A 14,505-nucleotide genomic window follows, 5' to 3' on the forward strand; every position below is an offset into this window, starting at 1 on the left:
AGATGGATAGGACAGATGATTTACTAAGGAAACTAACTATGTCCGAGTTCAAAGGGGACATTGAATACCATGCACAAAGATTCCAGGAGGGAACCCGTGAGTGGATCTTTAAAAGAGTCGAGGACTGGCTAGATGACAGAACGTCCCAAAACAGGGTGATGGTTGTCAGTGGCAATGCGGGCACAGGAAAATCTGTTATCTCTGCAGTGATTTCCCAAAGAATGCAAGAAGCCGGAAGACTGTCAGGGAACCACTTTTGTCAGCATAACAATGCGCGTTACAGGAAACCTCAGTTGATGCTTCAGTCCTTGGCCTGTCATCTGACTTACACTTTACCAGAGTACAAGAATGCTCTTGTGGAACAGCTATCAAGAAATCTGGGAGTGGACCTCAACAGCATGGGCGTGGAGGAGCTCTTTGCCTTGCTTTTTAAGGAACCAATCAGCAGGGTGGGCGACCCAGGAAGAAACATCCTTATGGTCATAGACGGCCTAGACGAAAGCGAATATCAAGGACGAAATGAGCTGCTCGATGTGATTGCCAATCAGTTTTGGAAACTTCCACAGTGGATTCGATTTTTTGTGACAACCCGAACGGAAATAAACATTGCAGACAGCCTGAAACACTTGCAACCCATTGAGCTTCAAGAAAATCAGGAAGAGAACTTAAGAGATATTCAGATATTCTTTGAAATGCAACTGAATCATGAAATTGAAGAAGAGTACAAAGATGTTCTCTTGAGGAAACTTCTTGAAACATCCGAAGGCGTCTTTCTTTATGCTTATTTCCTGATCGATTTCATCAAAAAGAATGTTTCTCTTCTCAACCCAGAACAGTTGGAGAGCAGCTTACCATTGGGTATTTCATCAGTTTCATCAGATCTGGTGATCTGCTGAGCGTGCTAGACATTGAAGAGCGACCTTACAGTTTAGGAACCTGTGTGGGGCAGTCCCTTGTGGCCATTGGTTTATGGGGTAGATTGAAATTCGTGCATGTCGAGCTACCAAGGGTCAAGGACTCCGAAGGGAGGAAAGGTTTGTAATGCCTCCATATCCAGGTAAACTGCTACGAATGAATTCATGACAATAGCATAATCTTAAAGTACACCCATGATCAAATTCTCGATATCCATTTTTTTTACATTTTCGTACACAATAGGTCTTTCCTAGACACCTTGCCAAATTCCAGTCTATTACGAACATTAGAACTCGCGTTTTTTGGACCTTTATTTCGGAGAATTTACGGCCGCCATTATTTTTCCTTGTTCCAAGTCTTGGTTGAGAATTTGAGTAAATGACGTCATTTTCTCAAAAATACCTCACGGGTCGAAATTATAATAACAATTAATACTGCAATTCCCATAAAGAATAACAAAAACTTTGGCTCTTATATTCGTGCAATTTTCTACTCTAATTGTTATTGCAATTTCAACCCGTGCGGTATTTTTGAGAACCTTGACACGGAAACCTTTAGTTTATATATTTCCTTGAAATCTTTCTGTGAGCAAAACCCAAGCTGCTAAGCGTTAAAAAAAATTGTTCACGAGTACTTTCTCGATTGCCCATGTTCAGATAGATATAATCAGCCCCGAGGGTTCCACTTGCTACGCAGTTTTTTTCGTTGAGGATCTCGGCTGTTGGGAGCAACGTGACGAGTCACAACGAAGTGGGAAGACTGACGTGAAAGGGCAAGACTGACGCTTGTTCACAGCCGTCTCTTTCAGGAGGGATAACCTTAAATCTGAGTATAAATCGAAATAGCCTCCTTTCAAGGTGTTCTTGGTCATCACCTTATTACGTGCAGTACTTTTGTACACACGGGTTAGAGTGTCAGGTTTACTGATCACTTCATGCCTCAATCTTTTCCAGGTTCCTTTACCAAGCACAGGTGAATTAGTCAAGGATGCTGTTCTTGATACAGTCAGTTACTGGAACGTCTGACACGAATTTCAGAGTTGTCGAGCGATTCCAGGAACTGATGACCGAAACATACAGAACATGCTGCTGTACATTTCAGATGGAGCTTTTCCAAGGAACTTTTTGAATGAATTTTGTTTTCATATCACGCATTAAGAATCGAACTGCTTCGAACAGTTAAAATTTTTAAGGCAGTTTGACAACTCTAGTGGTTTTGATAGTAAAACTGAGATCAATTAATGGAATAGAACCGTTTAGTAATTAACAATTAGTTAATGAGCTCGAGATTTCTATGAGGTGATAGTTTATGAGGCCGAAGGCCGAATCAACTATCACCTCATAGAAATCGAGAGCGAATAATCTAATTGTTTCAGTAGAATTCTAACTTAAATTAACGCAAAGAATGGTTTCCAAATATTTTTCGACGTATTATTGAACTTTACGCTTTAACAGAATCGCACGTATTGAATTGTCCTTGGTAAATTTGCAGTTGTTTACGCGCGCGCACCGGTTTTTCATAATTTCAAGTTTTTAAAGTCAAGAACCCGTTTATGTCCCTCTTTTTGTCTTCTCAGGAATATAGTTATCCATTTACATCTAAACTTGCTTCTAAAACTTCGGAAAAACGATGAAAACGTCGCATTTCGTGGACGACCGACAGCTACTGTATTCTAATGGCTGATAGTATACGAGTAGCTCAGCCAATCATATTGCAGCATTTGCATTAGTATACTAGTAGAATTCTACTAAATGTGATTATTTGGAAAGGAATACTGAATCAGATACGTACTGAGAACATTTTCGTCTTACTGACACACCTCAGAGCCATAGCACAGGATAACATGTAACAATATCAGAATGAAAACTTGAGTTGGATGATTGTGCACCGTAGCTGGAGTTCCAAAATTTGAAACCGAGAACGTAAGCCTCTCTGAAGTAATGTAAGTAACTTTTAAACAGACCATTGAAGTCATTTTGACTGTAACGCATTTCAGGACATTTGTTTACTTTTTCTTTTCCACTCCAGTGGAATACTGATGTAAAGTGATATTCGTTGATAAGAGTCAACCAAAACTGAATTGCATCCTTTTTTGTCAAATTTAGATCAATTCGGGCTTCATCCGTTACCTTTGTTGTCATTCAAGCTTTGACGTATAATTTGGAAACGAAAACATTGGCATTGCACTCATCAACCCGTGCCTAGAGCAGAGATCGCGTCTAACGAGCTCGCAGAAAGCGAACTAGACAAGGGTCATAATTGAATGTGGACTTAGTTTCTTGGGTATGTATTGAGTATTCAACAATGGCTTAACGTAACAATTCTAATTTGTCTGCAAGACCTCGCCATAGCAACGGTCAAACAGAATATTTATCAAATGCATGCATTAACAGAAGTTTTCTAAGTCAACTAACTTCCAATAAGGATTTGTAACTTTTACATGGAGAAAAAATATATTTGACTTAACCGTGGCGTTAACTGCTCGGTTTTTCAGGTTCTCCACATCTTAACTGAGTAATCAGTCCTAGACGATCATGTAGGTCAGAAAAATAATTAACTTTGTATTGGTTATTTGTAACAAATAAAGTGTAGTGTCGATATTCCGTTTTCAAACCTAAAAGTGCCATATAGTGAAAGCTCTCTTGACAGAACTGGGCTCAAAATGGTTCATCTTGTTACCAGCGCTCCAACAAAATCCGGTTTAAACTCCCATACAAATGTTATCATTTAACATTTCTGTATGGGACTATTCCCGTATATGCCTGCAAACTTTTTATTTGTAATTGCCTGTCATGATCATTGAATGCCAATGGAGATCAACTATGGACCCTTGGTTCGGAAAACTAGTTCTCAACAGGACTGAAAAAGAGGCTGGTTACTGTGCAACTTTGGTAATTTGGTATCACGGGTCTCTTGAACGAAAGAAGATCTTTGCGAGCTGAATGTTTTGCTTTGTTTATAAAATGGTACTCGATATATGTCGATCCACGCAGCCATTTTTGTTTTTTTGTTTTTTGTTTTGTTTTTTTTTTGTACCAGTCCCCTTGATCCGTCTGTTTGTCACTATTCGTCCTAAGCCTCTTGATATGGATTTATGTCGACTCACACAGGATGACTTATCCGCCTAACCATTTGAAACTTTTTAAAGACGAATAAATCGTCAGAAAACTTGTGCGTTCAGGCCATCAACAAAAGACAAAAGCCCATTTTGCTCTGACCAAGGACTTACGCTCGAAACGTCAGCGTAACATTATCTCTATCGCGGTCAATTTACCTTTATCAACTTCAATGAATAGGTCAGTGTTTCATTTTCTCACTGACGCAGCCCAACGGTTTCTTTTATTAGAAACTACTTTGTTATTTCTTAGTCAAGCGCAATCGCGCGGATCCAACCATCAGTCACGTCTTTAATTTACTTTTAACGGAGCGAGACATCAAAAATGCAAATGTGGTCAGTCAGGATATTAACTGTACGTTCCATCCCACAGGGCTTGCCATACCTATTCTAGATCGTTCTAACCGACAGCGGAAGAGGCAACAAGCACAGAATAGCTTGGAGACATCCACAGGCCATGGGACAAGCACAGATACCTAGAAAGGATGATTGTACCCTGGAGGAGACTGCATAGGATTCTTAAGGTAACACTGGCGTTGCTCTCGGTAACCTGGTTGAATGTTTTCTTTTGCCGGTCAATACCTTTGTGATTATCATACATATTTCCTCTTAAAGCTTGGTTTAGACTTTAATTGAAACGCATCTTCGAAACATTTTCTTTTCCATTTTACCTGGCCTCTAGTTGGACGAGGTTCATTTGAAAAGTGGATAAAGTTGATAACAATCACTGAGAAACGATCATCTCAAGGAATTAAATATATTTGGTTGGCATGTCCACGACACAGACATTATCTCATGCATGAGCAAAATACTTGTAAATGTCCACGTCTTTGACGTTACCGCATTAGATAGATAGTAAGAAATGCATGAAACACAGTGAGAGCTGATCAAGAGACTGTGAAATTATAGAGAATTTGGCTTCCCCAGTAAAACAGCGAAAACGAGTGTTAAAACCATAAAGCTATAGCATGTTAAGGCGTTTCTCAGAATGCAAACTATGCATTTCTGCATGATTTAAGCAGATGAGACTTTTAATTCGCCTTTATTACATCCTAATGAGCTAAGATGCTTCTCTGGAGATGTGTGAATAGTTCGAAGGAATCGAACAAGGTATCGTGTAGGACACAAAGAGTAGTCGAATTAAATTACCAGTTTGTGAACATAATTGGAATATTTAATTTATGCACAAATGAGCTAGGATGATCGACAGTGCATGTTGATGGCAGCTGCATCAAATAGATTTAATTACGTACTCTTGAGTTTGTTTGGTACCTCAAAGTTGACAAAGGCCATCTTTACTTCATGATTTCGATTGCATGTAAAGACTCCGGTACATCTAAGGAGTCTGACTTTTTTCAATAAAGACTTCATTCATACATTCATGCATATTAGAGTCTATGTTCATGGCTCAGTTGCATTGAACAAATTCAATTACGTACTCCTGAGTTTGTTCCGTACACTCTTTTTTTCTATAAGAATATTGTTTTTGCAGTCGAAGCTCAATATTCTTGTTTTTCTGCCCATTTTAGGCTGAAATATTCTTGTGAATATTATTAGATTATAGTGTATGACATTTCTGTTTTCGAATGTATTTGGTGTCTGGATGGTGTTAAAGTGATTTTGGAGCCAGCCTGCAGGCATTAAAACCTGATATCACGCGCAGGACTTCTTGCAGAAATGTTATTAGCATCGAACATACGACTAGTGCTGTTTTTGTTGCGTTTTGGAAAGTTTTGCCATTTAGAGAAAGAAAGAATTTCATACGGTTTAGTTTAAAAAGTTTAATTGTTTTGTGTTTACAAATTTTCACAACACAAAATTGTATTCTTTTCAAAATCTCAGGCTCGAGAATATTCTGAAAATATTCTTAAAATTCCGCGATTTCAGCCTGGATATTCTTATAAAACATAGTCTTATAAGAAAGAAAGAGTGTACCTCAAAGTGGACAAAGCCCATTTATTTAACTTTTACACCGTGATTTAGAAAACCTATACCTGTGAATTTAGAAACTACACGCCACGTAGGGACTGTGTTGCAGGGTATAGTCAATATCAATATTTATGTGACAAACATAATGTTGACAAACGAGCGAAAACCTTACTTCTCGATTCTTTTGAATTCATATTAAAATAAGGTTGCCTAACCAGGAGAGAATCAAAATATAAAATACTACGTGCTTGGGGATCGGAGCCGTCGAAGGTTGGGTCCCGGCACTTGATTTCAATCGTCTCTATTATCTTTCTTCTGAGTCTGATGACCTCCATTGCAGTGATACTTGTATTTTATTTGAAATTCTGAAAATGGCGAGATTAATCACTAACACTTTGTTGCCTACTAATTTAGATTCCGTATCATTAAAGAGGCTGCCTAATTGCATCCAGTCACCTCAATGGCAGCTGCTGTACCGTCGCCCCTAGCTAGCAGCGTAGAGAAGACAAATGGAGCCAAGCTGAGCAGACTTCTGATAGATGGCGGAACAACGGTTCTGAGGAACGCTTTTGATAACTACCATCCTCCTGCAAATCTGGCTGCTGATCTTAACGTGCAATATAAAACCCTGCTAAGCCTCCTGCGTCGACGAATCCTCAATAAATGTCAATGGGAAAAACTGTTCCCTTCTAGTGGAGCAAAGCCAGACTCCAACTCTTTCGACATCACTCTTCTATTCTTGCTTTTGACCACCATTTGTGGACTATCCCCTCCTCTTTCAGGTTGGCACACTAAGCCACCTCCAAGTGAAACCTCATTTGAAGCAAATCTTGCTCGCATTAAGTTTTTCCGCAATGAATTGTATGGTCATGTGTCTTCCACTGGTGTTGATACTCCAATGTTCAAGGCCCTGTGGCAGGAACTTAGTGCTGTTCTTGTTGCTCTTGGGCTGGGTCAGGCGGAAATTGATAGATTACAGGCAGAGTGCTTTGGAGAGGACGATTACCTTGACGCGTTAATTGACTGGGCTGCTAGTGAACAAGAAATGAAGTCAGAGCTGAAAGAGATGAAACGAGATGTTAAGAAAGTACTTCAAACGCAGCTGGAAGATCGCAAAACTCAACACGAAAGTAATTTCAGGTTGGAGCAAGTGCATGAGATAGTGAACAAGACCAATCAAGCCGTCAATGAGGCCTGTCAGACCCAAGTAGAAGTCCACAGTTCACTTCAAGATACTTTCTCAAAACTGGATGAAATTCATCAAATCGAAAACAAAACCCATGACGCCCTAAAAGAAGTACGTCAGACCCAACTAGAAGACCACAAAACACTTCAGGATGGCGTTTCCATGTTAGAGGGAATATCCCAGACCCAAACCAAAACTCAGCAAGCCGTAGAAGACGTGCACGAAACTCTTGAGGCAGGTCTCCGAGAAGTAAAACAGGAGGTAGAGAACTTGAAGAAGAAGCGTGAGGTGGACGGAGCAGATGAATTGCTAAGAAACCTTGCTAAGTCCGAGTTCAAAGGAGACATTGAATACCATGCAAAGAGATTCCAGGAAGGAACCCGTGAATGGGTCTTCAAAAGAGTTGACGACTGGCTAGATGACCGATCTTCCCCAAACCGAGTGATGGTAATAAGTGGAAGTGCAGGGATGGGAAAATCAGTTATCTCTGCGATCACATGCAAACGAATGCAAGAGGCTGGTAGACTTTCAGGGAGCCACTTTTGTCAGCATAACAATGTACGTTACAGGAAACCTCAGCTAATGCTTCAGTCCTTGGCCTGTCATCTCAGTCGCGCTCTACCAGAGTACAAGAAATCTCTCGTGGAACAGCTGTCAAGAAATCTGGGCCCGGTAGACCTCAACAACATGGGCGTGGAAGACCTATTCGCGTTACTTTTCAAAGAACCACTTAACATTGTAGAAGACCCGGGAAGAAATACCCTAATGGTGATAGATGGACTGGACGAGAGTGAGTATCAAGGACGTAATGAGCTTCTCGATGTGATTGCAAATCAGTTCTCCAGGCTTCCTCAATGGATTCGATTTTTTGTGACAACCCGATCAGAAATTAACATCGCAGACAGCCTGAAGCATTTGCAGCCCATACATCTTGATGAAAATCAGGAAGAGAACTTGAGAGACATTCGGTTTTTCTTTGAAATGCGGCTGAGTCCCAAGATTGCGGAAAAGCAAAAAGATCTTCTCTACACGAAACTGGTTGAGAAGTCTGAAGGCGTTTTTCTTTATGCTTATTTCCTGGTAGATCACATCCAAGAGAATGTTCCACTTCTCACCCTTGAGCAGCTAGAGAGCATTTTACCGTTGGGTATTTCGTCCGTTTATCTTTCCCATTTCAAACGGTTAGAGAATGAACTTCGCAAAGAGCTGAAGATGGACGAAGACCAAGTAATGAAGTTTTTGTGTGCCTTTACCGTTTCAAGAGAACCAATGCCAATAGCGTTTGTTTCAAGACTATTAAACCCTGGTGGAAAGTCGTTGTCTGCTCAACGAAGAATAAACAGAGCAATCGCCTGCATCTCTTCCCTTTTACCGATTCGCAATGATTGTCTTCACTTTTTCCACAAATCGATCAAAGACTGGTTGACGAACACCTTGTGCTATGGACGACATGATTTCATCGTGGACGAGAAGGAAGGCCACGAGATTCTCTTCGAACTTTGCAGGAATGAGCTTGACAATATCAAGCGAAAGGCTGTACATGATTCCACCTTCAGTGACACTGAAAGGTACGCCTTGCAACATGGTGTCCAGCACATGATTGAGCTGATCGGATTGGGTGAAAGTCCAAGACCTTGTAATGTAGAAGAGCTGATTAATGCGTATGTGACCGATTTGGAGCTCATTTATGCCAAACTTTGTGTGAACAACACGGCTTCCTCTGAGGATATTTCCAGTGTTCAAAAGTACATTAAGCCAACCTTGCTCAGTGAGCCAAGTCAGTCTCTTTTAATTTCTTTGATAAAAGTGCTTAGAAAACACTCTTATTTGTTAAGAGAACATCCCCTACTTTGGTTCCAAAGTGTGATCAATGACGGACCTCCTGAGCTATCATCTGAAGCCGCAACCATCCTCGAAAACAGGCTTCCCACTGTGCCGTACTTTAAATACTTAAACAAGAAAGAAGAAAATGGAGCAGTTCAAGCCCGATTTTACTGTTCAGACACGGTGGCGTGTTTTGATGTTTCACCTCAAATGGACTACGTGGTGTGCGAATGCCGCGATGGAACAATCCACTTGTGGTCTCTCGAGACTGGTAACTTGGAATGGAGCCGACCTTCGTTAATTGATAGAGAGTTTCAATATGTGCATCCTAAAGGTGATGTAGTTCGTGATGGAGGCGCGTATCGTAGAATAAATTCTAGAATTCTGACATTTTACCGTTCTGTGGTTTTTCATCCAAGTGGTATGTCTGTTCTACCGGGGACCCTCAGAAGTGCTTATAGTCTCGAAGGAGACTGCAATTCCCTTTATCCTGATAGTAACTGCACATTTTCACATTGTGCTTTTCCTACAGACAAAAAAACCATTTTGACAGACCGTTTTGATGATCCAAAGGAAGTTGTTTTGTGGAGTATGGAAACTGGCCAAGAGCTAAGGCGCATAGCTTGGAGTGACGTTATTACATCTTTTGCTATTTCCCAAGATGGTTTACAAATTGCTTTTGCTGACGTGACTGGTTCCATCTACCTTGATGTGGCTGAAGGACAAAGACAACATTTGTTGAAGTGCGACGTGGCATGTGGTATGATGCACTTCACACAAGACAACAAGGCCCTTGTCTGTGGTTACCTCTCTTATAGGATAGAAGACGGCATCGGATATGGACAGTTTGGTTGGGTGTCTTACCGCAATCCGGTGTTGATCCTTCGTCGACTCAAAACTACCTTTCCACCTCCACGTGGAGTAGACTTCGTCTTGTGGCCCATTGAACAAAAGATCCAGGCTGGGGAATATGTTTTCGATGACGGTTTACTCTTGGGCAGGGTAAAAAACGTGCACAGTGTTTTTCCATCGTTAGAAACAGGATTCTACAAATGGCTTGATAATGGAACAGCATTGGTTGGTAGCCCATCGTTCAAGTACGTCGCGGCAATTCATGTTGGCTCGCTAAGTAAAGTGAATTATGCTTTCGCCAGACAAGTGGTCGAAAAAGTTGTATTTTCTTCTGAAGGAGATGTCATTTATTCCATTACCTCAAAAGATGAAGGTAGTGCCAGTGCGGTTCTAGTGACCGTATTCCGAATGTCAAGTCGAGAAATCTTGGTGGAAAAGTCTTTCACTTGCCCATCACTGTCGCTTGTCCCCGTGAAGGAAGGTGTTGTACTATGTTTGAAGCATAAAGTACCCGAGCTTTGGAATTTTGAGCTGACCGAGTGTATCCGACAAATTCCCAAACTAAAGGGAACTGAAAAGCTTATTCGTTTATCAGATGAGCTGATAGCCTGTGAATGGTACCGTCGTATAATAACACCTGAAGAATTATCAGATTTTGGTTATCCATCAGAGATAGAGGATTCCCTGGAACTACGTGCGGAAGATGACTCAATTGAAGAAAACGAAGCTCTACATCTCGCTAACTTCACCGATGAAGAAACTTCAGACGATTCATCAACGACAGACTCTTCTGCAGAATTCAGAGATTTTGTGATTAAAACATTTAATCGTTTATTCCTTGCGCTTTTTGTGGACATCGTCAACGTTACCAGTGGAGAGTGTGTTTCATCTATAAAGGCAAGGGTTTGCCCCAACGACGATGCATTTGTTTCATGCAATAGTCAGAACCAGCTGCTAGTTTGCAACTGCGAGGAATTAGACGATGACTTTTTTGAGGGGGAACAGTTAACCCTTAGTTTAAGAAACAACAACTCCTCTTCCTGTGTATGGAAAAGAAAAGACGAGCGGTACGACACTCGTTCTTTTACGCCATATTTCATGTTCTCCCCTGATGGAGAATTTGTAGTGACGTGGGCTTCCTTCAGTTCAGGCTATGGAGTGCACATTCTTGATGCAAAAACTGGAGAAACACAACGCACCTTGCTCAAAGACCAAGATGACATTGTTGATTGTAAGTTCGTTGTTAATTGCGAGTCTCTGGTTTGCTGCAGTAAGGACAACTTCCTTCGATTGTTTAACATCAGGTCTGGTGATCAACTCAGCGTGCTAGACATTGAGGAGCAACCCTGCTGTTTAGGAGCCTGTTTGGACAAGCCTCTTGTCGCCATTGGCTTATGGGGCGCCAGATTGAAATTCGTGCATGTCGAGTTGCCAGGTGTCCAGGACTCTGAAGGGAAGAAAGGTGAGAAATCATGGCTTCATGATACTGTTCTGAGTGATTTCTTTTGGCCAGTTCTATCATGTATGGCTGATAAATAGGTAGTTAGCCTGCGTCGCAGACAGTCTAAACCAGTAGTATAGTCCGTCTGGGCAAAGGTTCCCGGGAGCTTGTTCCGATGTCCCGCAGTTTTGCAGGGATATGTGTATCCATTTCTGATTGGCTAGTTGCCTACGCGTGGTTAAAGTCTTGCAAAATCGATTGCTCAACTCGCGCAATGCCAAAAATGAATTTGTGTTTAGTTTTCAGGAGTAGGCAATAAGCACATTTGTACGGTATTAACACATCAAAACTACCTTGAGTTGGAAGTAAGATGTCTGCCGTTACAGAAGAAAGTTGACAAAAAGCATTCAAAGCCGTGAAAGAGAAGTTTGAAACTGATTATCTTGTACCTGAACAGAAAAACACTCTTCGCGAATTTCTTTGAGGTTAAAATATCTTTGTAAATTTGGCGACAGGCTACGGTACATCTTTGATTTTCCAGTGCCTCCGGATCGCTGCAGATTCTCTGTTCGAGAAGCCTCGTGGCTACAATGTTCTCATTGTTATATCGCCATTACGATTACTTATGGAAGACCAGATTCGTCATCTTGAAGATCTGGGAGTGCCAGCGATCGCATTTCGGTGTGAAAATTAATGGGGTTGACGGGCCTACAAAACTTCTAAGATTCGTGGCATTTGTGCATTTGCCGTTCTCTTTTAATTTTCGCTCTCTCGACCTCTCTTTGTTTCATACGTGTTTCCGAAGGGCACATCATACTCTGTTATTAGGATTAATGTTCTGTACCGGTAGAGTCGTTTGATTTTGCTTTAGCAAATTTTATAGAGGTCATAGGTCTTCATGGTTACCGCTCATATCTGCATGTTGCTTCGCAGAGTCTGACCATTCAGTAATTTGCATTGAGCTTATATTATGTTTAGGCTCATTTCTACTCTAAGATAAATTTGAAGGTTTCGAAGTATTGGTTTTCGAGGGGAAAAGGTTTCAACAACTATTCTGCTTAATTCATGTATTTGACTGAAGTTACCATCTGTTTTATATCAATTGCAAGGCTAACATTATCAAGTAAACCCAAAACCCCAACATGTATACATACATGACTAAAGAACTTCCTAATGATTGCCAAGAACACCTCGGAAGACTGCTAGTTTGATTTAAACTTAGAATCCAGGCGATCCCTGTTGAAAACTCTCTGAGGACAGGTGACAAGAAAAACGTAGGTCTTACCTTCTGATTTCAGTCTGTTCTTTAATCCTGATAAATTTTGTCCTGGTGTTTCAGCTCTACTCCCGTCATTATATCAAAGTTTATTTTTACCGCACTCTTTCGAAAAGAAATTCGATAACGTGTCTAGAAGAACCTCAGTCCCGAATATGTATGTATTATTATGGGCACTCAAAGCCTTGGTCTGCAATTTTCAAACGTTTAGCTGCAGCTTGGGTTCTACTCGCAGTCACTACATGTACATGTTTCTGTCTTTTGCAGGTTCCCTTACCAAACAGAAGTGAACTGGATCTGATGCATCCTGTACTTGTTACAGTCAGTTGCTGGAACGAGATTACAAAGCAGCAGAGTGATTTCCGGAACTCATGGTGTGTTTCAGTGATGCCAGTTGAGTCCGAGACTATGAAACATGTAGAACATGTTCCTGTACATTTTAGATGGAATTTTTCAAGGAACTTTGTAAAATAATTAACTACTTCGTATAATGTTTTTTTTTTGGAATATCTAAGGAGCAAAGCTATGTTAGGACGATGTAGTACGGTTCAATGGGCCATAGTCTTAAGAACTTACATGTAACGAAAAAACTTGTTGTCTAAGTCATATCTGATACCCGAAGACGTGGAAATGAATTTTCTATTTTTGTACAAGTCTAATGATTTTCAGCTCAATTAAAACGAACGCATTTGCTAGTAACAGTATCTGAATTGGTTTTAAATGTATACGCACAAGGACTGGGATCATAAGAGCCAACCGTATCATCTCAATCCTATGAAGTGTTCTCATTAGATTACATAGCGTGATAATATCAGGGTACCGAATAGTGGTACGTTTTGATTTTGACCTCGGGAGTTAGTCTTATTTAAACCAGGAGAATAAACGAATATCGGATACAGGATTATTTGTTGGCATTATTATTTTCAATAGCATAGAATTACATTAATTACTATGGGTAATCAAATGGTGACGAGTGAGATATGGAAATAATTTCACGTACGTTTTGTCAAAATTTTTACAAAGGCTTAGCGAAATTGTTAGAATTTTGACAAAACGCAGGTGAAATTATTTTCATATTTCGCTAGTATACCATTTGATTAACTCTTAATATCGTAGGTGACGAATTACAATTACAATCGTGGGTTTTTTACTTTTCCATTGTATCGAGATATTTCGCGCCAAACGTTGCCATGGCGATTTTGGAGTTTCACATGTGAAATATAAACCCATGATATTATACATTAAAATCAGTCGAATTTACTTAGGGAATCACTAAAGTGCTGAAACGTAGCCGCTAAACTTCGTTTGGAGCTGGGCCAATCTTAAGTTGGTCACGTGAATTAAAACGTTGGTCACGTGGGCACCATATATTCCTTGGTAGAGCCAACCAAACCTAATGCTTTATGACTTTTCCATGCTTTCCGCTCAAAACAGCGTGAAACCCTCAAATTAAATTAAAAACCTGCCGTTCTTAGCGGTTCAATACGTCTCATGAGTTTTTGACCCTGTCGAGGACAGTGCTCTCATTTTTTATAGAAATTCTGGGACAACCGGCTCCAAACTTTAACCTTCTGGTATTTTCTGTCGGTGTTAATAATCAAAATGCTTCGAATTCACATACCACTGAAGCTGAAGTAACTGTGACTATATTTTCAAAGAGGTACTGGTAACGAATCCTGCAATCCAAATGGTTTTAAGCGTAGTCCGGATTTTCCAATCTCTGCCCATGGTCACGGTAACGCGCCCGCGATGAGTGGGTGGAAAAGTTCCGCAGTTACTAAAGCGATTCCAGGGAGCGGAAGAAAAGTTATTTACCGGCCTGGGGTGGATCCGTATATTGAAAAACTGGGACCTCGGACTTGCAGATGCTGGGCCTGCGGCCTCGGGCAGCATTAACAAGACCTGGGTGACAGTTTTTCACTTTTAGGACCTCCCAGCCGGCAAACAACATACATCTCATGTGAGAG

General features: G+C 40.7%; 1 protein-coding gene across 4 annotated transcripts; it reads left to right on the forward strand.

Moving 5' to 3' along the window:
• The first annotated feature begins 896 nt into the window (after positions 1–896).
• On the forward strand, positions 897–13,506 carry LOC145495340 (uncharacterized). Of its 4 annotated transcripts, none has more exons than XM_081474936.1 (3): positions 897–1,034; positions 1,869–4,554; positions 6,374–13,506. In XM_081474936.1, the coding sequence occupies exon 3, from the start codon at positions 6,420–6,422 to the stop codon at positions 11,358–11,360; it is 4,941 nt and encodes a 1,646-aa protein (XP_081331062.1). In that variant the 5' UTR covers positions 897–1,034; positions 1,869–4,554; positions 6,374–6,419; the 3' UTR covers positions 11,361–13,506. The 4 variants fall into 4 exon arrangements, with proteins under 4 accessions (XP_081331062.1, XP_081331064.1, XP_081331065.1 ...); XM_081474938.1 differs by having other exon boundaries at positions 1,869–4,211; positions 4,404–13,506; XM_081474939.1 differs by having other exon boundaries at positions 1,869–3,198; positions 4,404–13,506.
• The last annotated feature ends 999 nt before the right edge of the window (positions 13,507–14,505 follow it).

Source organism: Orbicella franksi, chromosome 8 (genome assembly GCF_964199315.1).
Source record: "Orbicella franksi chromosome 8, jaOrbFran1.1, whole genome shotgun sequence".
In the NCBI taxonomy this organism is placed as follows: domain Eukaryota; kingdom Metazoa; phylum Cnidaria; class Anthozoa; order Scleractinia; family Merulinidae; genus Orbicella; species Orbicella franksi.